This window comes from Dermacentor variabilis, chromosome 4 (genome assembly GCF_050947875.1).
Source record: "Dermacentor variabilis isolate Ectoservices chromosome 4, ASM5094787v1, whole genome shotgun sequence".
NCBI lineage: Eukaryota > Metazoa > Arthropoda > Arachnida > Ixodida > Ixodidae > Dermacentor > Dermacentor variabilis.
The window spans coordinates 60,593,161-60,618,543 of NC_134571.1; the positions used below are offsets into that span (position 1 = coordinate 60,593,161).

Genomic DNA, 25,383 nt, shown 5'->3' on the forward strand with positions numbered 1-25,383 from the left:
CTAGCTGAAATACTACATACAGGAAATGGAACATGCTGGTAGAACATGCTGAGGAATTGAAGGTGTCTGACTCGGCATGCAAGGATACTGAGCAAATAATGTTTGCCCATGCTGTAAGCAGACACCAAGGTCATTTGCGGGTGTAGTCTAGCAGACAGCATGTCCGAGCGACCGTGTTTGCTTGTGCCAGTGCTGCTCTCCAAAGCCAAACAGGGAACCTTCTGCAGGTTAGTCCTGTAGAGTGCACCAACGAGCACACAGCCTGTCGCATGCAGTGACATCCCAAAGCTGAAAAGGCTAAAGCAAGTTTTTCTTGTACCCAAGTGAGGGACTTCGCATCAGAACACTCATGCCATCTCTTGTTTCACAGCTCATTAATTGCGGACACCAACTCCCACCATCACGTTTGTGCCATGCAATGAAGCCAAACCGCATGTTGCTTCGTGTCTCTAAAATCCAAAGATCCAAAATCAACACATTTATCTACAGTGCCTGAGTACGTGAAATCTAATCAGCATACACTGTGAATGACACTAAGCTCTGTACATCGTCGTACGCAATACACAAGGAGCTACTCTGTTGTTACCACTGCTTTGCCTAATACTATGTTAATATTCCTTAGCGAACTAAATGACGATACCGTGGAAACAGATGACCCAGGGCATGAGGTGAACGCTGTGTTTACTATGGAGGACAATCATGCAGAAAACATTGTGCAGACTAAAAAAGAAAATATTCAGTGGTGAATTAGTGGTAAATGGAAGAGAAATGCATCTCTTTGAATTCACACCTCCTTGAGATCCCGGATCCATGATTTAAACCTTGTTCACATTGCAAAGTGTTGTTCAGGAGCTCGCTCAACACACGTCCTGACTCTTTGAGGGGCAAAGTGCAACGGACGGTGGTCTGGAGCAAACCACCCTCAGTTGCACCACATACACACTCGCACGCACGCATGCACGCACTCACCTCTACCACGTGACTGGCTTCCCATACCCCACACATACACTCTTTTTTCCACTTTGACATTTCTAATGGTAATGCATTAAAAAACTTCTATGTGAGCAATGTAATGCTTTTAATTTTATTCATAATTTGAAAATTAATATGTTCACTAGTATTACTAAGCTGAGGAATTATGTCTGAATATTGTAGTGATTTTAGTCAACACAGGTTTATAAAAATAGACTATTTATTAAGAAACGAACTTGTGCCCAGGGCTAAAGAAGATACTCTGTCATCTGCGCAGCGAAGGCAAACGAAAAACGTCCTCTGCCGCAAGCCACTGTCCTCCAATGCCGCTTGCGGCCTGTCTTGATGAAACCACACGCGGTTATTTTCCATTGGTGGGGTAGCACCTTGATGGGAGCTCGTGCGCACGCAGGCTGGTAGGCAGGTGCGCTCCTCATGTTGTAATGAATGCTGGTGGTGTTTCGCTTTGTTGCAATGTTTGCGGTGTCCAAAGCGATCTGTATGGTACTTGAATGCAGGCTACGTGGCAATATATATGTCTATGTCTATATCTTTGAATATAGCATACGTCTGATGCAGTTACAAAGTTGCTGCTTTCACCAGAATGTTGCTGCTCTTTGCACAGTCTGTGGTACTTGAACTAACAAAGAAGGCAAAACAACAGGCTGTGTCATTGTAGGAAGTACCGAGTGCCCAAGATATGAATTCTAGGGAGCTTTTGTAAGCCCTCTGAAATCCAAGTTATTAATTTCGTGTATCTTAAAATTTATAAGTGTAGAATCCGTTTAGCTCTGAGAGTGTTACTAAGCCAAGATTGTTTAAATGCATTTTGAGCAATGCTGTAAATAATATTGCCTTTCTTCTCTGGTGACAAATCTTCGCATTACAGTGGAACCCTGGTTATACGTCCCCCGATCTTGCGACGAGCCGGGTTTTATGACGGATTAGCACAGTCCCGGCAAAGTCCCCATACAAGCAATGCGTTAAAAACCTCGGTTATCCGACGCAATTTTACGCATGACCCGTGTTATATGACGACTCTCGCAAAGCATGGGATAGAACTGCAGACGAAAGAAAAGTGCCGCGGGTCTCTTTCCTCGCTCCGTCTCTCGCCATGCAGAGTGCTTGACACCGCTCGACCGGATCACTCTGGCGCAGCTTTCTTTCCTGCCTCGTCTCATTGTTCGTTTCTCTCTCCCCTACCAGTAGCAGACCGTGACGCCCGCTGTGCTGAAATACCGCCTTTTCTTCTCCACAAACACTTTCTCCCTCTCTTCTCGGCGGTGTCGCCTCTCGTCGTGTTTGGGAAGCACTTCTCTCCTTCCAGTTCCCCAGCAGCAGGTTTATCACACCTGTTCTTCGTCGTAATCCTAGCGACCAGCATTCAGCGGAGGTCTTGAGTTGTGTAGAGCTGCGCAACGCACAATGTTCCAAAAGCGGACAGTTCTGTGAGACAGGCGGTAAGCTGAATATTATCGAGGAAGCGGAAAAGCGGCATGGAGCCACAAAAGCCAGCATTGCCCGGAACCTTAAGAGACCTGAATCTTCGCTTAAGACGATCCTGGCAAACAAAGCGGTGATATTGAAGAATGCCAACAAATTCAGGCTCAAGCACAAAGCGGCAAAAGAAGGACAGCATGAGAATTTAAAATAAGTGCTCCTCAAGTGGCTGCATCAAGCACGGAGCTCTGCGATCAATGTTGACGGCGCCATTTTAAAAGAAAAGCCGGACCTTGTGGCATTGCGTCTGGGCATCGGCGACTTTCAGGCATCGAACAGGTGGCTGGATCGCTTTAAAAAATGAAACAGGATTATGTACAGCTGCTCCTGCGGAGAAAGCACATCCGTGGATGTTTCAACAGTGAACGAGTGTATGAAGTCACTGCCGAAGATGATTGCTGCATACAAGCCCTGCGACGTTTTCAACGCTGATGAGACCAGTATTTTTTACCATATACAGCCCGAGCAAACCCTTGCGTTTAACCCTTTGAGGGTCAAATTATTTTGAAGAAAACTTTCCCAGGTGGTCAGATTACTTTATTGTGGATCTTGAATGTACAAGATGTATAAAGTCGGGAATAAATAGTAAAAAAAAAATTAGGAACAGTATTTTGGTGTCGGCATCACTCGGAACTGCAAAATGTTCAATAGTATTTCAGAGTGTCGTACTCCTTGAAACACGAGTCTCCGCACAGCCGCAGAGAGCGAGAATACCTCATGAGCGGCGGTGATAAACGAGCTAAGAGCAGTGCCAATCAAGATAGAAATCAACTTCCGCCGCCCCTGCGATAACGTGCCGACAAAGATAAAAAATCATGTTTCGCGCGCCTCCGTTGCGGCGGAACTGAAACCGCGAAAGCGCGTTGCCACTGAGAGCGAGAACACCTCACGAGCGGCGGTTATAAACAAGCTAAGAGCAGCACCAATCAAGATAGAAATCAACTTCCACCGTATCTGCAAGAGAGTGCTGACAAAGAGAAAATGACGTTTCGCGCGCCTCCGTTGCGATCACGCGGCTAAACCGAAACCGCAAAAGGGGCGTTGCCGCAGTCTGCTCGACGCGCTGAAGCTAGAAGTCAGTTCTGTTTATCTCCCCAGGAAGGTAGCACAAATTCCAAACGCTTCTTATAAGTCCTAAGAGGTGGCAGCACCTCCCAGTGAGCATGCATCGTCATTATGGCGCGAAATTTCGAACACAGGGTCGAAACCGTACCCGTACAGCAAAGACCTTGCGGGACAGAAAACCGCCGCCGTACATGTACGGCGAAAACTGTCAAAGGGTTAAGGGTGACAGCTGTCATGATGGCAAGCATAGTAAAGAGCGTGTGACGGCACTATTCTGTGCTACCGAGGACGGTTCCAAGAGGCTGCCCGTGCTCGTTGTTGGAAAGTTTGCAAAGCCATGCTGCTTTAAGAACTTGAAGACGCTGCCATGCAGCTACAACTTGAACAAAAAGGCATGCATGCCGTCTTCGCTCTTCAGCAATTTATTGCAGGAGTTGAATCACAAAGTGGGTGCTAAGGCGAGGAAAATATTGCTTTTCGTGGACAATGCACTGTGCCACCCACCCGATACGTCCAGTCTGAGGAACATAAAGGTGGTTTTTTTTCCCGCCCAACTGCACAAGCCGGCTGCAGCCGCTAGATGCCGGGATCATTAAGTGCGTCAAGCAAGGGTACAGGAAGCGGTTGGTGCAGTGTCGGCTGGCGGCTACGGAGCACAGCAAGTCGGAAAAAAAGATCACTGTACTTGACGCCATGCATTTTATTGCCAGTTCGTGGAGCGCAGTGTCGCAAAGCACAATCACTAACTCATTCAAACACTGTGGCTTTAAGCTAGAGACTGCCTCCTCTGCTGGGGACGCAACAACCTCGATGCCGCTCGAGGCCGATGCAGGCTTCGCCAACGACGATTTCTAGGGTTTAAACCTCACCACGACCTTCGCCGACTACATGGAGGCCGACGACAACGTTGCGATCTGCGGCGAGGTGTCACTGGATGGCGCCATAGAGGAGGCTTTGCCTAGTGCCGACACCGCTGCGACATCGGACAAGGACAACGATGACGCCACAGATGCCATGCCTGTGCCTACCACATTCGCCGAGGTGCTATGGCACATACACGGCATCCAGAACTTCATCTGTTTACGCTACGCCGCAGAGGACCTCCTTTTAGACGTTGCCCAACTCATGCGAAAGCTCTTGGTTCACGGATCAAACAAGGTCCAAAAGAAACTTACCGACTTTGTTTAAAGTTCGCGCTGGCTGGCGGGAATCGACGCAGTGGGCAGTGGAGTGCCGTAAAGGTTCGTTTGAATAAAGCATGATTGGTACCTGTACTGCAGCATTTATTCTTATTGCATTTACTTTTTTGGTAATTTGAGTTTTCAAGCCCTGCAGAGTACGTTAGTAGTTTACATTTAAGTTTCTTGTAAATCCGTCCCGCGAAATAAGTAGTGTTTTTATAGGCATAATTTATGTTCGGATTTTACGACACCTGCATTTTACTACGCTTTTTTGTGGTCCCGAGAAATTCGTATAATCGGGGTTCCACTGCACTTTGTGACCTTCTCCTTACTGCACCTTCTCCTTTTTTTTTTCTTACTGTAGAGGAAAGTGGAGCATAGTCTTGCTTCGTACTTTTTATGTTTTCGCAGATGTCAGCCGCAATGGCCGTGATGTCACTGTCGACTTCCCACAACAGTCAAATTGGATGGGGCTGGTCTCTGAGATGGAACGTGTATCTATCATTCATGAAAACATTGTGTGAGTGTAGTTTTCTCATTTATGCACCTATTTGACTTGTGGTTTTGTTGTAGGAATTGACTCATATTTGATACTGTAATGAAAGGCCAACCTTAATGGAAGCATTGACTATCTAGTTATTTTTGTTTTGCATTACTTAAATTTTCTCTTTGACTTTGCAGCTGTGATGGTTGTGAGACATGCCCTATAGTTGGAACCCGATTCAAGTGTCGCTTCTGCAGGAACTACAACTTTTGTGAAAGGTGCTTCAAAACAAATCAGGTCCACAAGCATCCCTTCAATGAGATATCCCGAGTTGGTAAGCATTTGTTGATGAAATGTTGAAAACGTTACTGCTAGTATCAATTGTTTGTTAATAATGTGCTGACTCTTATGTGTTGCCTTAATGTAGACACTTCTGTACAAATTAACATGCATGTTAATAGCCATACATCTATCTCTATAAGTGTGATGATCCACAGCAGCGGCCGCATTTCGATAGGGGTGAAATGCAAAAATACCTGTGTACTTAGATTTAGGTGCACATTAAAGAACCCCAGGTGGTCAAAATTTATCTGGAGTCCCCCCCTACAGCATGCCTCATGGTGAGATCATGGTTTTGGCATGTAAAACCCCATAATATAGAAGTGCGATGATGATTGTGCATTTTTAGTTTTATACACAATTAAGCACTCACATTTGCTTCTGGAAGAGCATCCTGCAAATACAAACAGATTGCCCATTGTCACTTTTCAGTGTCTTTCAGTTGTTGGGACAGGATTGCCGACTTCTCAGCAAGTTTTCATATTTAGTATGAAAGTGAAGAATGGGCATAGCTCCTAGAGCTTAAGTTCATGTGAAAAAGAAGAGTATTTTCTGCAAATAATTTTCTTCTTAATATTTCATTGAATTTTTGCAATGATATTTGCTGCAACATGTACCATGTTTTCTAACTACTTGAAGGTGTATATATATATATATATATTTTTTTTCACAGGCCTTTCACATCTGTGAACATGACAGAAAAACTTCAGCTTTTCTGTCATTGTTCATTAGGCTCTGGTAACACTATGGTTTGGTTGCAGGTGCTTTGCCAACATATGGAGGATACCCAGGGGAGTGCTCTTATAAGAAGAGGTCAATAGATGGTGAAAGCCGGTATGGTGGTCCTGTAGCCTTGCTGGACAAGTGGGGTCACTGTGTCAAGGCCTTGACGGTCTCGTCAAGTGAGAGCAATGCCAATTGCCTCATCGATGGCACTCGATCAGCCTGGCAGAGCTGTGGCCCACGGGGGAAGGTGAGAATGTGACAGGTTTAGCCTGAATTTGGGTAACTCGATTCTGCAGTGCGACCAGTTCTTTCTGCGGTTCTCATTAGGAGGCAGCATTGTTGACACAGAGTATGAGCAATGTGATCTGAAGTTTGGCATTGTTCATGGAAGCAAAATTTTCACGCCTTGCGCTTTCGAAACTCACGAGCTTGTGGTTGTATGATAGCTTGAAGTACAAGCTGTACCATTTCTTTTGTGTTTTAACATTTGTAGTTGTTCAGACTAGGACATACATCACATCAACAACACTAAGCAGGATCAATCCTGACCTTCCCTACTGAATGCCCACACTGCGGCCACGAATACGACAACTTCGAACACATGCTCTGGCTGTGCCCTGCCAACGCGAGCACGGAATTTCCCGACCAGTCTTCCTGGGACTCAGCACTCAGAAGCACAGAGCTCATCGCTCAGCTCAAGGCTGTCCAGAAGGCCCTGGCCATCGCCGAAGGACTCTGTCTACCGTCCCCGACCTGGGTGGAGCCGCTAGATTGATTTCCCCTCAGGACCTAAATAACGTTCCAACTCACTCACTCAGTAAATTCTAGGAACCCTAGATGAGATTTACTGCATTATAGGTACACCAGCATAGAAAAATGACTTCTGCAAGAAGGCATCTGCTTTGTCACTTGGTGTAAGCTTTCAGGTGGAAGGCCTGCTATGTTTCCAGTAAAAGAAGCATACACAGTGAAATGTGCAGCAGTACACACTCCTTTTGGCAGATGGTAGCTAACATGATGCCTCCACATGGGTTCATTGTCACATGGAGCAAGTGTGCATTGTTCTGTGCTTTCATTTGGTAAAAAAAAATACTTCTTTCAAGCTCTGTCCTCTACTCAGTGGTAGGTCAGACTGCCAAGTTGTGCAGTGAAATTGCCTTGGTATTCTCCTGAAGGGTTTGTCAAGAATCATCACAATAAAACTTAGACTATGGCATTTTTTTGTTGCAGCACTGGATACGATTGGAGATGCACCCTGGCATCCTGATTGAGCGTTTGTGGATGACAGTTGACCCAGCAGACTCTAGCTACATGCCTTCATTGATAGTTGTGAGCGGCGGACCGTGTCTCACGTGGATGTCCGAACTGCGCACCATCCATGTTGAGTCGACGGACAGCCAGATCACTCTCCTTTCTGAAATGCGAGAGGTTAGTATGAATGCTTATAATTTGAACTGTTATTCATTATGTGCCTGTAGATGTCTGAAAGACCAAGATAGGTGTAATGAGATGTTTGATGAGCTAGTAAAGGACTTTTGCTTCCTCCAGCTGAATAGTCTGTGGTTTTGCTTATAATTTATGGCCCAAAAGTAGACAGCAAACAGATGTACTCGTTAAGTATAACCCCTCTAACATGAATTCTGTTAAGCTAGATCGTCCTAATCCAAATAGCTAAGGAGCTTTGTTTACTCTCCCCTTGGTTCGCGTTACTTCTGTTAACATGAAATTTTTCTAGAAAGATAAGGAAAAAAGCAAAAACTCCTGTGTACTTAAGGTATAGGTGTACGTTGATGTACCCCATGTGGTCAAAATTATAGCAGAGCCCTCCACCACCTCATAGTCCTAGTGTTGCTTTTGTATGTCAAGTAAAACCTATCAATGAACGCCATTGTTAAAAGCTGGACAGATCTTCAGGATCCTTTGAGCCTGTTCATAAGTGGAGTCTACATACATTGCAAGTTTCTGAATAGCCAACAGAGCGTTTGCTGTCTCTCTCTTATTTGTCACCTAGACATGATCATCCCAATGTTTGTGTAGTAGAATAACTGGCTCTTCCTTTCACCTGCACTTTTATAACTATCATGATCACACATGATAATATACCCAGCAAGAGAGCATGGGTAAAGGCACCATAAAAGAAATGTGATTGCTCCTCATGGAAACCTCGTGATGCATTTGTCACAGCCAATGGCCATTGGGTTGCATAGAAAAAATTTTAAATAAAGTTTTCCAAGTATGTCACAGCAGCACAGTTATGGAATCATTGCATATTTTTTGTGTTCGATTTGTTTGCTTTGCAGTACTACCGGTTCATTGAGATTGGAATTCGTGAGTGCCGGAGCTTTGGCATAGATTGCAAAGTGCATGGCCTTTCCATTTTGGGACGCCATCGTGGGGATGATGAAGACTTCTCACCAACGTTTCCTTACCTCGCTTCGGACTGGGAGGACACTGAGGATGCTGTCATGGGCACGCAGCAGCAGTCACAGAGAGCTGCTCGAGCCTCTGAGAACTTCAAGGACTTTCAGACCAAGGTTTTTGTTTGGGGCCTCAATGACAAAGACCAGCTAGGAGGACTGAAAGGTTCAAAGGTGGGCAGCACCTGTTGCTCGCAGGTGGTTCATTTTCATTCACAGTTCCAACTCCTTGCCTCACAGAAGCACATGACTGCCTTTCAACATGTTGGAAGTCATATTACATGTATGGTATAACACAACAAAACAAGCATCATTTGTAAGTGATAGTGTCATGACAATGGGACTAGCTCATGTAAGAAACCTTATGGTGCTATAAATTTATGTGCTTAACCACCCCTTCACTGAATCACTCAAACAGACAAGATGTGTTATTACCTTGCAGCACTTTACTATTATAAATTAGGGAAATGTTCTTAGCCAAGCATATGAGATGGTGAAATACTAAGTGAGAGGAAGTGATCAGTATGTGTGCATGAATCAATGGGTGTTTTCAAGATTATCTGACTATTTATGCCAGGCAAGAGATAAGAACATAAAAAAGCATTTATAGCTGGAGGTGTTTGCATGCCAAAAATTTTGAGTTCATGGTAACTCATCAGGTAATGTGGTTAATATTTTTGTACTTGCATATTACATAATTTCACATCTCAGATAATTATGTGTTTTGAAACTAGGACACTCAGCACAGTGGGCGCTCTACTGTTTCGTCTGTGTATTTTCAGCGACATCATATTTTGACAGTCGTAAAAATTTCTTTCCTCAGGTGAAACTGCCTCAATTTTCAGAAGCCATTTCATGCTTGAAGCCATTGCACATAGCTGGAGGTTCAAAAAGTCTTTTCATTGGTAAGGCTTCATGATATTTATTGTTTAACTGAAGTGAGCCAGTTTAGTTTGTTTCTTTCAATCATAAAGATGAAATTGTTTGTGCATATTTTCTGATTTTTTGCTAACGGCTCTGTCAGACTGTGTGACAAGTTAGCCAACCCTGACTACAAACAACATGTTAACGGCACTCCAAAGCACCAAAACTTTCAAGGATCCATATTTGTGTCATGCACTCTTATAATTGTTGGTCGTTCCATATGACGAAACTGCTGACAGCACATTTACACATCTTTGTAAAAAGTGTTATGCCAATGAAACAGTTCCTTAACTCTTTCGTTACCATGCCTATTCAAATCGATCACTGCTGATCGATTTGCAGATTGCAGATTTCAACATGTTGGAACCATTTCTTAGCCAGCCATCCAGTAGTTAGTACAGGCACTGAACTTTCAGAATCAGTTTAAATTTTTTCGCTCCAGCGATGTTGAGATTTTTGACGGACCTTTCTGCGAGCTAATGTGCGTATGTTGTAGCGAAAAGAGGCGTGGCTGTCACCTTCTGCCGCGCTTGAGAAAAAAGCATCCTGCTCACAGTTACACTGCACTAGCATCAAAATTTTGTAATCAAATGACTCCCAGAAAGTCAAGAATTAAATTATAACACCGGTTTGCCGTCCAACAATGCTGAGCAGTGATAATTAACCGAAAATGACACTAGCTGTTCACTAGTGAGCTTTGCTTTGGAGTCCGAGTTGTTTTATTCTGCCAAAGTGTATTTCTGAAGGTCAGCCGCATGTCCAACATGTGGACCTGTCATTTTCAACCAGTTTCCAAGAGTTTTGGTTCCACTTCTTGAGTAAAAGAATTGCCAGGCTTAGCTTGGTTAAGTCAAGAATGTGTTGCATATTGCGCGGTCAGGTGGTGGCTGCGGCCGCGCACGACCGCGCCAGTTGGGGCCCAGCTTTTCCTCCGTGACGTCACGCGCCGGCGCAGCGTCCCTTGCGGGAGGAGCGGGAGTCAGGTGGCGGCTGCGGCTGCGCGCGACCGCGCGAGTTGGGGCGCAGCTTTTCCTCCGGCTGTCGTGACGTCACGTCACGTGGTTGCGCTAAAGGTCAATGGTGGCTGCCCGGCCGCGCCCAAGGGCTGAACTGAGTGATTGCAATATGCAACACATAAAATTTAGGCAAGGGGCGCTGCCAGTGTCACTGCGTAGTTGTCAAAAGTCGCTCCCATGGCGTCGTCCCGCATGGCTGTGTCGCAACAAAAGCATTGAGCTCAAAACTATGCTGCACCCGCACTTCAATTTAGTGATGAGGACTCTATTTACGATTCCGAAGATGACATCAAAGCATATTCAAGCTCTGACGGCAACAATGTTTTAAGTTAGCATGGTACATTCGCAGCTGTTCACCAGCGAGTTTCCTTTACGGCCTTGAGCAGTCTTCTTCCTTGTGCGCAGTTACCTGCCAATCTTTTTGCATGACATGAGAGCTCTTCTGATTATCTCCAGGGTGCATACTTCGCTTGGTTATTATGTTCTGCCATCGACAGCAAAGAAACTTCCATTCACTCCAAGAAGGCCGCCCACAGCACATCTTGACCCAGCATTACGGATCAGAGCAAGACTGTTTATAACGGCGTGGGATTTCTTTCTACTCTTTTTCTCTGCAGAGGTGATAAAGACAATCTGTAAAAATGCAAACAGATATGCTTGGATGCATTATCTTGTAGTTGCCCAGTTACGCTGAGAGCGATTGGTCCTGGAAGAGGCGCATGACTCTAGACGAGCTGGTGAAGTAGGCTCTTGGAGTTCTCATCAGACCATCCTCAGAAGATGCCAATAAGGCGAAACTGCAAAATGTGTTACAAGGACTGCAAAGTTGAGCAAAAACGAGATGTTTTGTGGGAAAAGTCTGGAGTGTACCTATGCTTCACAAAATCCAGGAACTACTTCACTGCATGGCATGAGCAATGAACTGGTCTTAGTTTCTTTTTTGTATACGAAGAACAGCATTGTATTGAGCATTTATTTTTTCAGGCACTATTCCTGGGTTATTTATCTTAGAAATGTATATTCTGAATTTCCTTTGATATTAATGTTCTTGTAGATATGTCTTTTTATTGTTGTTTTTATCAGCTGGCAGCAAAAATGGTGCTTTCTAGAATGTTTATGTTTTACTTAATATGTTTTTTTTTTTGGGGGGGGGGGCCAACATATGTTTTTGGAAGAAACACTTCATTATGCACAATATGCTATGTTGCAATGTGTGCTGGAACATTATTTGTAGTGGTGAATAATTTTTTTCTGAGACCTATAAAAAACTACCGTTTTCTCGCTGTAACGAAAGTGTTAAGGCTCACTGAGTGAAAGTTCATTTTTCTGCCCAAAAGAGTAATCCTCTGACTGCCTGCCTATTGAGCCATTCTTTCAAACGACACAATAAAATACTAATGTCATTTTGATGTGCTATATCTATTGTCCATTGCCGCCTGTCTATTAATGTTAACACTTCATGCAAAATTTTCAAACTTGGGCTGCTGGCACGAGACCGCGGGATCGAATCCCGGCCACAACGGCCGCCTTTCAATGGGGGCGAAATGCGAAATCACCCATGTGCTTAGGTTTAAGTGCACGTTAAAGAACCTGAGGTAGTCAAAATTTCCGGAGCCCTCCACTATGGCGTGCCTCATAATCAGAAAGGGCTTTTGGCACGTAAAACCCCATAATTTTTTTTTCAAACTGTCAAACAAAAGATCACTGTGTCAGCACCTTGGTGATATGATGTTTTTTTTTAGATAGCATTGCTGATACGTGCGCCTCTTACTATATCATACTCACTGTTCTCTTTCAACACACTATGGCAGTTTCTCATGATGGCAAAGTGTATGCCTGTGGAGAAGGCACCAACGGGCGACTTGGTCTTGGTCATTGCAACAATGTGTCCGTACCTCGGCAGTTGACGGCACTTGGCCAGTATGTGGTTAGGAAAGTGGCTGTCCACTCTGGTGAGCACCAAATGATCTCATGTTTTGGCATATAGTAGTATGCTGCACGATATATGTACTTCATTTCCGACCTCAACTTCTCATAGGTGGAAGACATGCACTTGCATTGACCGTGGATGGAAAGGTGTTCTCTTGGGGTGAAGGGGATGATGGGAAGTTGGGCCATGGCAACAGAATGTGAGTCATTTTGACATAATTACATAATGACAGTTGGCATAATGACAAAATTAGATAGCTAAACAGATAGCTGGTCATGGGCTAACTTGACGGGATCCTGCTCATTTTACATAGTTTACATACACTCATAGCTTGTACAGTGCATTAAAGCCAAAATAGTGGAGCAAAGAAAGAAAATGCTATGTTATGCCAGCAAAAAGTGACATGATTACACAAAAGCCCTACATGAGTATATTGTATGTCAAGCCTATGAGAACAAATAAAATTTTCAGGGCATATCAAGGAGTACAACACAAAGCAGCAGATAGCAGTAACTGCTAACATAAGAGCTATAATGTTGCCAATACAAATAAAAATAACAGCAGCCCAGTTATGATTGCTGTCATCATTGCCGAAATTTATTTCCTGTGGTCACATGAGCATAGAAGAAATACGTAGGTGAAAAAAGAAGCTGCATAAGCACTTTCGTGAGTCCTGGGGCATGATCAGAGAGCGTTGTTCGAAACACATTCTGTTTAATTGCTGCAGCATAACAAAGTTAGTAGTATGCAAACTTTGTGAGAACATGAGGGAGAGAGCAGCCAATCAACAAGCAGTGAATTCCCCAGAAGTTTACGTGCCTTGTTTGTCATCTGCTTGCAGACAGTATACTACAAAACGAAATGTTTCTCCTCTTCTAATGAATAAAATTTTTATATAAAATATTCTTCTTCTCAAGCTTAAACACGTTCTCAAATAGTAATATGTGTAACTACTACAATTTATAACTATTAGTGTCTCTGTGTGGTTGCTAGGTGGTGTCGCGCACAGCAGGAAAAAAAGAAAAGAACGACTGGAACAGGGGTGAGCTTTTCAAGAGGCAGCAACATCATTGCACTGGCTCGCTCGCACCCAATGATAGGGTCTAGATCGCCGCATAAACAACACGCTTTTCGTTTTTGGAAACGAAAGGGACGGTGGAATTCGCTTTCTCCCATCTCTTCAAATGCATTTCAAGCCTCCAACCGTACACCTCGTGTCACCCGCATCTTCCTTTCCCTCACTTCTGCACTTCCGCCACCTGGTCCTCTCTCTGGCAGCTACAATATGCGCAGCCTCGAAGAACCGCACCTTGCCTCACCTCACCTCCAGCCAGGAGTGAGGAAGTTCTCAGTAATGCCGCCACTATTTCCTCACAGCCTGTTGTCAGCAACAACTGGCTAGTTTTTATTTTCTTGCGATAGGGTGCACATAATTCAATACAGAGTGCAAGGCCACTATTTATAAATGGTTAAAATAAAATACAGTACTTAGAACCTCATTCATACGTTTCACATAAAATTGCAAGAAAAAATGTACTAGGCGGGAAAACATACGATCGAAATTCACCCAAAATTTGGCAGACTCAACTGTAGGGGACATCTATGTAATGTGACGTGTTGCGCAAAGTGTTGAAGCACGAGACGTCGCCTCTGTGCATTGAGCTGGTAGGGCCCAAGCATCCCAAGATGCATGTTGTCGCTTTGCTATTGCATAGTGTTTTAAGACAACAATGGGAAAGCAAAACTAAATTGACCTGGTAGGCGATGCCGGAATAGGATCCACCAGAGCGAAACATGATGCTCACCTTGTGTGCCTGCACCAATAAACGGTGGCACATTTGAGCTACCCCTATTAAAAGCATGCATTATGCTTCCAAAGGCACTACACCACACACGCTGTGAAGCAAATAGGTGAAGATGTTTATTGCAATTGGGTTAGCAGCCATAACTGTGAATGTGACATGCGAGGACCTGCGAGGAGATTTTCTGGTGCTGAAAGAGGAAACTGAGGGCACGCTGGCATTTTCACATGACAAGGTGGGCGGGGAAGCTGCCATGGCAAGCACCTATTCTCTCGATTGTGCATACCTCACACCTTTTCTTGTTCACTTGGGATCTAGCGGCCGAGAAACATACAGGTAATATACGGTTGCAGTTTGGTGCTCTACTGAATGTTGGTGCCAAAAGCTCTTGTTTTCCAGGATTGTATTAACCGGTAAAAATTACATGTAACTATTGGTTCGGTTCAGTAGAACTTTATTCATCGAATTTCTAAAGGGTGCGCTAGATGTTCAGGAGCCCATAGGCCCTGGCGATCTGCTCAGCCCACTGGATGGTTTGGATTTGATGGTCCAGGTTTGAGCAGGACAGCGTGTGGCTGTATTGGGTCATTTTTAGGTAATTTTCTTGTGTTGTCAATTGCGGATTTTGGCACCAGTAAATTGTATGAAACAGGATTCTATCAATGAGGTTCTATTGTACATAGATGAGTAAAAACTAAATATATATTTTTTTTATTTCAGTATAGTAGTCTAAAAATTCAAAGTATAGTTGTATGTACTTAATTCTGGGACTTTATACCCATTCTCCATATTTATCTTCGAATGCCATGATAACATACTTGCCTAAATAAATTCTTTATATCCAATAAAAACTGTGTGCTCTGATAATGTTGTGCTTTATAGCGTGGGACTAAGACTCTTGAAGCCAAATTTTTCAAGACTGATTCTCACCTCATTTTTTGCCTTTGATGAATATTGTTAAGCTTGCAATGTCATGGCAGTGAAAGAAAACAGCCATGGAAAGTATTGGTAGACAGGGAGCTCAAGAAAATATGAGGTGAAGTTGTTTGCTACACTGCTGTGGCTCTCACACAGTCTAAATCTTTAGAGTTGCATTATTTGAGGATTCACCTGCATATTTTATGATTGTTGCTGTTGCAGCTTAGAGATAAGCAGAGTCATGTTCAAGGCTATGTGATGACATTGATCACATGTGACATGTCCTGCAATTTCAGGAGCTGTGAAAGGCCCCGTCTCGTTGAGGCTCTGAAGTCCAAGCGTGTGAGGGACATTTCCTGTGGGAGTTCCCACAGTGCGGCTATCACTTCCAGTGGCGAACTCTACACATGGGGACTCGGCGAGTATGGTCGTTTAGGGCATGGTGACAACTTGACCCAGCTGAGACCAAAGCAGGTGAACTGAGCGTTCTTAATGTGCAATTGCGAGGAAACATGTGAAAACCACAAGCACTTTTTTTTTTCTTAGACATACAACTTCAAATCAAGGGATGCAACACACAGATGCATGCATTTCATGCTTTACCAATGCAGTGCATGTCCTAATCCGATGTTGTGTGGCTGTATTCTAAACAAAATTATTATTATTGTTGTTGTTGTTGTTGTTGTTGTTGTTGTTGTTGTTGTTGTTGTTGTTGTTGTTGTTGTTGTTGTTGTTGTTGTTGTTGTTGTTGCTGCTGCTGCTGCTGCTGCTACTTCTTTTTTCTGATGCTGTGATATACAGACATTTGCTAGCGTGATGCCTCAGTCACAACATCTAGACCTTGCTCATGTATGGCAGCATGTCACGTATCACATATCACAGTCGACCTCCGTCAATTCAACCCTGACGGCACCTCACAGGCAATTTTTGGCACAACCTTAAAAAAGGAATGCGCGCTTTAGAACTGGGTAAATACCGTAACCATACATTCTGATTTAGCTGATCACTTGAACATTTGCCTAGGGTGGGCCAAAAATGGTATTTTCGATGGGAGATGATGTTCAGTGTGCTCACTGTCATACAAGCTCCGTCAAGATAGATGCTGCTACTAAATGGGTCGCTATTGAGGTCACCGTAGGGGTCAGGAATACTTGTGCTGATTGGACAAGTTCAAGTTATCCGGCAAAAGCCAATTTAGGATTGAAATAATGAAAATATGGAACTAGGGTTGTACGAATACTTGTATATATACTATTCGATTTTTTGAATATTCAATATAGTATTTGTTGTAGAGATCCGTGCAGTCCACATGCCCCGTGGATCCCACCATGCACGATGCCGCCCAAGCAAGCATTTCACTTTGTTTTCAGTGCACAAGGATTTCCAAGCGCTCCGCAGGCGAGCCAACAATTTGGAACTAGGGTTGTATAAATACTCAAATATGTACTGTTCGGTTTTTTTAATATTCAGTATGTTCGGTGCAGAGATCCGTGCAGTCCACATGCGCCATGGATCCCACTGTGCACGATGCTGTCCAAGCAAGCGTTTGACTTTATTTTCAGCGCACAAGGAGTGCCAAGCGCGCCGCAAGCAGGCCAACTAGGCTGACACAATAGCAGACTTAGTCATAGAAAGCGTTCTCCAGTATCGGCCTGATGCAGGAATCATTCACACAATGCCTGAATGCTGCAATTTGCAAAACGGTGCCCCATTTGTCGGAGCCACCTCTGTTGGTACAAGATTTGTCCAGGTTGACAGGACTGATAAAAATGATAATGTGATGGAATGGCTAGAAAAGCAGCAGTTATTTTGTAAAATGCAAGGAATGTGTGAAGATCAGCCGTCAATCTAACCCACATGCGTGTTCTCAGGACCAATCACTGATGAGCTACCTGCACAAACATATTAGCAGCAAGCACTTTGTGATGAGCAGCCCGTTATTACATCAGACAGCGGTGAATTTTCGCCACGGCCACACTGCCTAGGCCTTTAGGCCTAACAGCGCTTCATCATCGGGTGTTGGCAACTAAAGTAACTGTTTGGTGCCATATCGACAATTATCTATTTGCAGCAGCCTTACAACACTCCGAAAGCCAACAGACCGCCTTGCAAATGAAAGCAAGTGCATGGGATGGCAACAAAGTTGTTCATGGCCGCCATCTTTGTGACACACCATCCAACAGCCTCGTGTTCCCGCCACCATTCGTAGACACACATTGGTAGCTTTCTGTAGCTTCGAGCAGCCTGTCACAAGACTAGCTTTGGATTTACATGGCAATCGTGAAAGTGTCATTACTTTGTTGCATGCATTTGCTCAAATGGCTTATGAACGAAGGAAGGTGAGGGATAGCGAGCGTCGTGCAAACTTGCCATGATCTTCCAAATCATGTCAAACATTACAATGGAAAGGCACCGACAGTGCCTGCTCTTTACCTTTTGTGCCAGATGCGTGTGGAGTGGTGATCATGTCACGTGATGTACGGTCCTTTCGTCTGTCGCGCAGATTGGCCTTACGACAACCCACCTAACTTGGCCAACTGCCGTAAAGTTGGGACGGACATATTTTGGAGAAAAACTGGAAAGCCTCTACGCAATAGATAAAAGATTGCCACAGAGCACACGTTCACTATTAAATTGGGAACCTCATCAGTATTTAGTACAACAGAATGTCACTGATTCATTAGTTTTAGAGGAAAGAAATGCACTTGATTCTATTCAACACAAATTCTGTGGACAAAAAAAAATACATGTGTATGTTTCAGACTTTCATATACAAGAACTGAACTCTAATCAGAGCTGGCATAATAATTTGGTGTTCTCTCTAATAAGAGTAGACCATACTGTGTATCCCAATTTCTGTGTACCTAAGATACTGATAGCTTGCTAAATTTTTGTTATGTAATGCTACAAGACTCCCAAGCATGTGCAGCACCGTATTTTTTTCCCGAAATTTGTACATGTTACACTTTGTGAAAAATATTCTGAGATTCGATACCTGATTCAATATTTGACTTTCTTTATTGATTCCATTCAATATTCAATTCAGAATCTACTATTCTCTATTTGCACACTTCTATTTGGGACTAATGAAATGCATGGACGCTGGCTGGGACCTTCAGCCAGGCTCGAATTAACCCAAAAATCGAATTAACCAGAGTCAAAATTAACCGAAGTCTACTGTGCTTCTAATCCAATATGGTTTTCAAATGAACCAATTGGCTGCCACTTGTATATAGGATAACTTGGACAACATGTAAAGAATTTGTCGTACCATATTTACTTCCATAATGATTGCACTTTTTGTCCAAAAAGATTGACGCAAATTCAAGGGTGCGATTATTACACTGGTTAAATTTCCCACGAAAATACACATTTTCTTTTTTCATCCTGCATTTGCTGCGGGATGGCAAGCAGGCGGCTGCCGCTGTCAGTGCGAGACACCAAAACAAAAATGGCAGCCGGCGGAGCAAGCCGAATGCGCCGAACACAATTATTTTTCTTCTCATGAGTACATTACATGCATTGAAACGGTTTCTTCCGTATCAGTAATGAATATTATCGTTAATATCGGCAAGTTTGCGACAATAACATAGCCATGTCCATTTCGAGGGGAGAGAAACAGAGATGGGCACGTTTAGCTGCCAGTGACATAGAAACACATGGCAGGCTTGCTGCAGAAACTGCGGCACTTGTCTTCACTGCTATCCTAATACGGCACGTTTCCGCTAAGGGTAGGTGAATATCTTAGCTGCATTACAAGCGTCAGTGTATGAATAGCATACACTTCTAACGTATGAGTGTAAACGTGGCCACTATCGTTGTTGCTCGCGATTTGTTGCGTGGCCATGAGTGCAGACGAGAAAAATTGAAAGGCGCCCTTTATGTTGTTGTTGTTGACCAAACCATCAAGAAGCCTACAAATTACATAGCCGAGGCAAATTTGGGTCTAGCTTTTCTTTTTTCATGGAAGTGCGGAAAGTGATGAAAGGAATGAAATAGGGCATCTGCTTATTAATGTTGGGTGGGTGCAGACCGCTCGGTATGTCTTCAAGAGTCGTTCGCATAGCATTCGACGGATGGCAAGTGCGATCATCATTAGCTAGACTAGGCACATAACATATCGCTGCGACAAGTTCAAGGTGCGATCATTAAAAAAAAATATAATTTTGACGACGAAATTCAGGGGTGCGATCATTACGCGAGTGCAATCATTATGCGAGTAAATACGGTATTCCTCTTTTACATGACATCGAAGTTATCTGCTGAATTCTTGAAAGTCTCTTATTGCCATTAGCCAGGTTTGACCGTGGCAAAAGGCTAGCATGTGAGCATGACTTACCAAACATGAGCATTTCAACATATTTCTGCATAAATTCCTCAAACACATTTTTATTTTAAGCCGTTATTCTCAACAAACCGAGACCCTCTGCTTCACATGCACCTGGTCTTCTTCATGCGCAGTTTTGTATTGACACGAAGTGTTAACTACCCTTACCCAAGCATGTGCATTCACTGTATGCATTCCAAGCTAAACAGGTCAATATGCATGGGAGGAGGGACAACACAGTAAGTGGTAGAAAATCAGAAAAGGGGCAGAAACTTTTTTACCAGGAGCTTGGGAATAAGGAGCACTCATAGCTCTAGAACTGACCTGAGTAGCAGACCGCTACCAGATGTGGCTGCTTAAAATTTAAAAGCATAAGTTAATGTTTGTCAAATAGTGAAATTTCAGATTTCATAATTGTATCAAATATGAACAGTCAAGATAAGTTGTGTTTGGCTATCAAATCAAATACAGAATATTTTCCAGTTCCTGAACTAAGGGAAATGTGAAAGTTATGTAAAGTCCATTTGACAAAAAGGCTTACACCTGTAAAACACGAGCACGCAAACTCTTTTACGTAAGCAGTCTTTTACAAAGTTGAAAGACTTCTTAATGAAGAGGTGTTGTGCAGCAGACACACGACACCGATGATCTCTTCTTAGTGTTTTCTTCTGGACACGCTACCGAAAGCAGGGTGCTGGCGTTCGAAACAAAATCGGGCAAATTAAAGTGATCAATCTCGAAATATATAAGTGAGAGCTTATTGTATTACACATTTTTCAGATAAGTTTAACTACACCAGATTAAGAAGTGCCACATTAAGAAACGTTATAGCAAAGATTTATTCTCGTACTTTAAAGAGCGTTTGCAGGACCTGCAAAGTGTACAAGTTTGTCCGGTAACATTGAGCTTCTTTTCTCGCGTTGGCTGCAGCGTTCCCGCCATAGGGTGCACACTTAAGGAGTACAGGTTGTTTTCCCATAGCTCGATAAGCATCCACGTCTCCCTCTCCGACCATGGTAACCGCTCCTTTTTGCGTGCGCCTAGGGCTGTTCCGTCAGCGGCGTTGGCCATCGATGCTCACAATGCTGCGCATAGTTTTTCTCGTCTGCACAACACACATCTGTAAGCATCATCACGTGACATCCGTGACCCGTTCGACCTGCTTACGAGAGTACAGAGGAAAGTGAGCATTACTGGGTTTACTGCACCTTCTGCGAGTCAAAATATTTTCTTACGATGAGCCTAGGTGACAGAAAAATAGGCATTTGCTCATTTTTTTTTAATATACAATAATTGCTGGCACCCACTGATTCCGAGGCCACTCCTTTTCGGATGTAAAAGAGATAGACGAACTTCCTTTCCATGAAAGACCGCTTCTGAAAAAGAGATCGCTCCCTCTCGTGTGTCTGCAGGCGAAACTCCTTTTCGGGAGAAGTATTTTTGTTCAAAAGACTTTCTAGTGCCCATGTGACAGGGGTATTATGTTATTTTATACATATGATGCCATTAACAACTGGGTTTCAGGTCAGCTGAGAAGGTTGTAAATGTGAAATAACTGAAAGGTGATGGCATCTGGTGTGCCATAACAAGGGCAGCAATGAAAGAAAGAATCGCCGCATGCACATTGTGGAGAGTTGTGTTCCTTCAAGGACCAAAGTGTAATACTACTACAGCACTGTGCTCCGGTTTAAAGGAATCCAACAAGAGTGAGATTGACCAAGCTATAAATTGCTTTGCCTAAATCGACACATCAAAATTTGTAATCTGTCTTCTAAGGCAAGGCATGCTTGTTGAGCAACTGGAAACTTTTTTTGCAACAGGAGCAGCATGCGTTCACTTAGTCACTGGGGCGTCTGTACAACAATCGCTCTTCTTTCACAGCAGAATTGTTTAGAAGAGCCTGTGCTCTCATAAGTCTTTTTCCCTGTGAGCTGCAACAGCTGTTATTATTCCTTATAGTATTTGAACAGAAATGAATATTTGATAACTTTGAAGTGTGAATTCTCAAATTTAGTACGAATGGAACATCAGAGACTATACTATAAAAATTTTGAATATTCGCACAGCTCTAGTATATTTATGGCACACTACACTCCTGACTTTTTTTAGCTCCCATTGACTTTACACAGAATGTGTTGCTTCCACTCCTATGTGGCAGGTGTTGGCACTGTCCGGGCAGCGCATTGTGCAAGTGGCATGCGGTAGCCGGGACGCTCAGACACTAGCCCTGGCCGAAGACGGCACAGTCTACTCATGGGGTGATGGGGACTTTGGCAAGCTGGGACGGGGTGGAAGCGAAGGCTGCAGCCTGCCCCATGCTGTAGAACGCCTGCAGGGCTTGGGCGTCTGCCAGCTTGAATGCGGGGCGCAGTTCTCACTTGCGCTGACCCGATCAGGACAAGTGTGGACCTGGTAAGAAAGATGCTATTGTTGGCCTTTGAGGGTACAGCTGCATTTATGGCTCTTTCTTTCTCTTTCTTTGTGTGTGTCTTTATTTTTCTGCCATGCAGTTGCCTGTTTCTGAAGCTGGGCACTTTGCCTTTGCAAAGCATGGTTGTAGGCATATGTGTACATTGAAACTGTGATTTAAGTACATGGGCTACAAGAAAGCCAGTGTTGTTAGTCAAAACTTTTTGGCATCCTGTTATAGAAAGTAAGCTCGGCACAGTGCTGTGTGCTATGGGCTGCCAACTGTATGGCATTCTGCCATGCACAATGGTATGGTATGGTTTATTTCCACAAGACGAAGTACAGTATTGAGGGGCAAAATCAGAAAAAAAGCTGCTCTTATGGCAGCTTCATCAGCCCCATTACAGTGACCAACTGATTTTTAATATGCAGAGAGGATTGTGAAAATGCTTGAACCACTAAGCATTGTGAAGAAACATATTTCAACAGAAAAGTAACTTTATCCCATTTTATAACGTCATTTTCATAGAGAACTCAGTAATTAAGTTTTGCTCAGCTTTGAACTACAGTACTATGGCATGTAACTGAAATTTCATGATACAGTCGAACTCGGATATATCGAACCTGCATATCTTGAATTATTGGCTATATCGAACGCACAGATTGCCCCCTTGAAAATACTATGTAAAAGTATAGGACAATTGCGTAGTATATCGAATTCCATTTTCGTCGGACATTCGATATATTGAACGCCACGCCGCACCGCGCCCCTGGAAGGTGCGCTTTTTCCAAAGACATTCGTGTCCGGTCCTCAGGGGAAAACATTTCTTCAGTCAGTCAGCAGGCGCCTTCTCTGCACATGCGCGGCCGTCTCCTAGCGACGGAGACGCAGAGCCTTTCCCCCTTTCTTGCACCCCACCGGCGCGAGCTCTCTCGCTCCTCCTGTACCGCCGGCGTGTGCATTGGGCAAGGCCATTGGAGCTCAACGAAGAGAGTGTGCGGCATTGAGACGCGGCAACATTTCCAAGCCACGCTTCCTGGGGAAATGAAGAGAGAGTGAGGGGTCGGCACGGTCGCTGCCAGAGAGGGCTAAAAGAACGAAGCATAGCGAAGCGGCAATTGCACCCACAGCGCCTTCGACGGCATATTCCGTCGATTTTTTTCCCCGCTCTCTTCTTTCTTTTTCCTTTGTCATTCCTTCGCAGCCGCGCTGACTGCCACTCGAATGTTGGTTCTTTATTCTATGAACAGGCTTCGCTCGGACTGCTCCATCTGCGCATCGCGCATTTTCTTGTGTGTACCTGTGTTTCAACGTGCCGTGTGTAGCATGTATGATTGTGGTCATCTGGTGAGCTATGGCATCCACGGACATAAAAAAGAGGAAGAATCTGGACTTTGCAAGAAAGTTTAAGGTAATCCGGCATGTTGAGAGCGGAGAAAAGTCCTCCGTGGCAGACGCATTCGGCGTTCCGCGGTGTACTTCAAGTACGTTGTTAAAAAAGGAGCAGGACATCAAGCTTAAAGCAGGTGAGGAAAGTAGCTCGGGAGCGTGTCGTGTGCGCCCTGCTGCTTTTGACAAAGTGGAGAAGGCACTCTATACGTGGTTTCTTGAAATTCAAGCGAAAAATATTCCCGTGGATGGCCCGATAGTAATCGAAAAGGCCAAATGGTTTTCTACGGCTCTTGGCGAAGATAACTTTTGCGGTGGCACTGGATGGCTGCAACGGTTTAAAAACCGCCACAGCATTGTAGGAAAGGCCATTTCAGACGAAAGCGGGGCTGTCAGCAGCCAGGAGATGCAGCAGTGGCTTTCTGAGGAGTGGCCGAAGATCACTGCGAAGTTTTCGCCTGCAGAAATCTTCAATGCAGACGAAACTGGTCTCTTTTGGCAAATGTTGCCGAATAAGACACTCGCTTCTCGTGGAACCTCATGTCACGGCGGCAAAATGAGCAAAGTGCGTGTGTCGGTTTTGCTTACAGCCAACATGGACGGCTCATGCAAGCTATGGCCATTCGTGATCAGGAAGAGCAAGTCACTGCGCTGCTTCAAGAACTGTAAACAGCTTCCCGTCTGCTACAACTGTAATAAGAAGGCCTGGATGACACATCAACTTTTTGTTGAATGGCTGCAGGCTTGGGACGCTGAGTTGGGCAAGTCGGGCCGCTGAGTTTGCCTTCTGGTAGACAACTGTTCGGCCCATCAAACGACTTGCAAGCTGCAGTACATCGAACTGAAGTTTCTCCCGCCAAACACCACAGCGAGACTGCTGCCCCTCGACCAGGGTATCATAAAGGCATTCAAGGTGGGCTATCGGAAGCGACTTATTCAATGGCTCCTCGTAAACCTCCGCATGGGAACCGATCTCAAGATTGACCTGTTCGGCGCGATCCAGATTATTACCGGCGCTTGGGGCGACGTGAAGCAGGCCACAGTAGCCAACTGTTTCGGCAAGGCAGGCCTTGAAGTGGCCGGAGATGAATGTCCGGAAGCTTTAGATGACGATGAATGCTTGGAGGACACTTTTCGCAACTTGTCCAATTTTCGCGACGCCGTCCCGTCCGAAGTTACTATTGATGACTTCATTAACGCTGACAGCAAAGTTCAAGCGGTAGCCGACCTCGCTGATGAGGACATTGTGGCCGGAATAGCTGACGTTCAAGACGGCGATTCCAGAGACGACGAGGGCAACTGTGTTTTCGAAGAAACGCGTCCGTGCACAGCCGCTGAACTGGCGTCAGCGTTCAGCCTGATTCGGCGCTGTTGCAGCGAAATGGAAGGCACTGGGCTCTCGCACCTGGACAGTCTCGAGAAGATTGAGACTAGTGTTTTCAGCTTCATTTCCCAGAGGAAAAAGCAGCCCAAAATTAGTTATTTTTTTTTTCCGTGAAATAAAGCGCTTTCATATTGTGTGCACATGCTATGTGATTCGCGGCGGTTCCAATCGGTAAGCCACAATTTTTTATGATCGCGAGTGCTTTTTTGGCCTATGTCTGTATATCAAATTTTCGCTATATTGAACTATTTTGCGATCCCCGTCGAATGCGATATATCCGGGTTCAACTGTAGTAGTAAGAAGTTTCATGTTCACATAATGTGGCATTTGTTATACATCATGACACACCTGATGCTACGAAATTACGATGTTGGGTTAGCTATCTGAACAAATGGCCAGCATCTGTATATATTTTTCTGTGCTGTCGTCAAAAGATATAAATTATTGTGCACAACTTTGTGTTGCTTGTTTCTTGGAGTGCATTCGAGCCTTAGTTAGTCACAAGGCATTGGCTGTCCCAACTATCCCTTGTGAAACCTTACTTTCTTCTAAATTGTAGGTTCAATACCCTTTTGTGTGCTATGCCAGGTGTTTAGACT

At 44.3% G+C, this 25,383-nt stretch overlaps 1 protein-coding gene across 6 annotated transcripts in view; it reads left to right on the plus strand.

Annotated features, from left to right (window-relative positions):
* Positions 1 to 25,383, plus strand: part of HERC2 (E3 ubiquitin-protein ligase HERC2) — a 181,397-nt gene that overhangs the window by 115,396 nt on the left and 40,618 nt on the right. For all 6 annotated transcript variants that reach the window (XM_075689247.1, XM_075689251.1, XM_075689248.1 and 3 more), the window contains exons 46-55: positions 5,130 to 5,238; positions 5,400 to 5,536; positions 6,303 to 6,514; positions 7,498 to 7,695; positions 8,568 to 8,858; positions 9,508 to 9,589; positions 12,436 to 12,576; positions 12,663 to 12,753; positions 15,571 to 15,748; positions 21,760 to 22,013. In XM_075689247.1, coding sequence (XP_075545362.1) covers positions 5,130 to 5,238; positions 5,400 to 5,536; positions 6,303 to 6,514; positions 7,498 to 7,695; positions 8,568 to 8,858; positions 9,508 to 9,589; positions 12,436 to 12,576; positions 12,663 to 12,753; positions 15,571 to 15,748; positions 21,760 to 22,013 — 1,693 coding nt within the window. The remainder of the gene's footprint in view (positions 1 to 5,129; positions 5,239 to 5,399; positions 5,537 to 6,302; positions 6,515 to 7,497; positions 7,696 to 8,567; positions 8,859 to 9,507; positions 9,590 to 12,435; positions 12,577 to 12,662; positions 12,754 to 15,570; positions 15,749 to 21,759; positions 22,014 to 25,383) is intronic.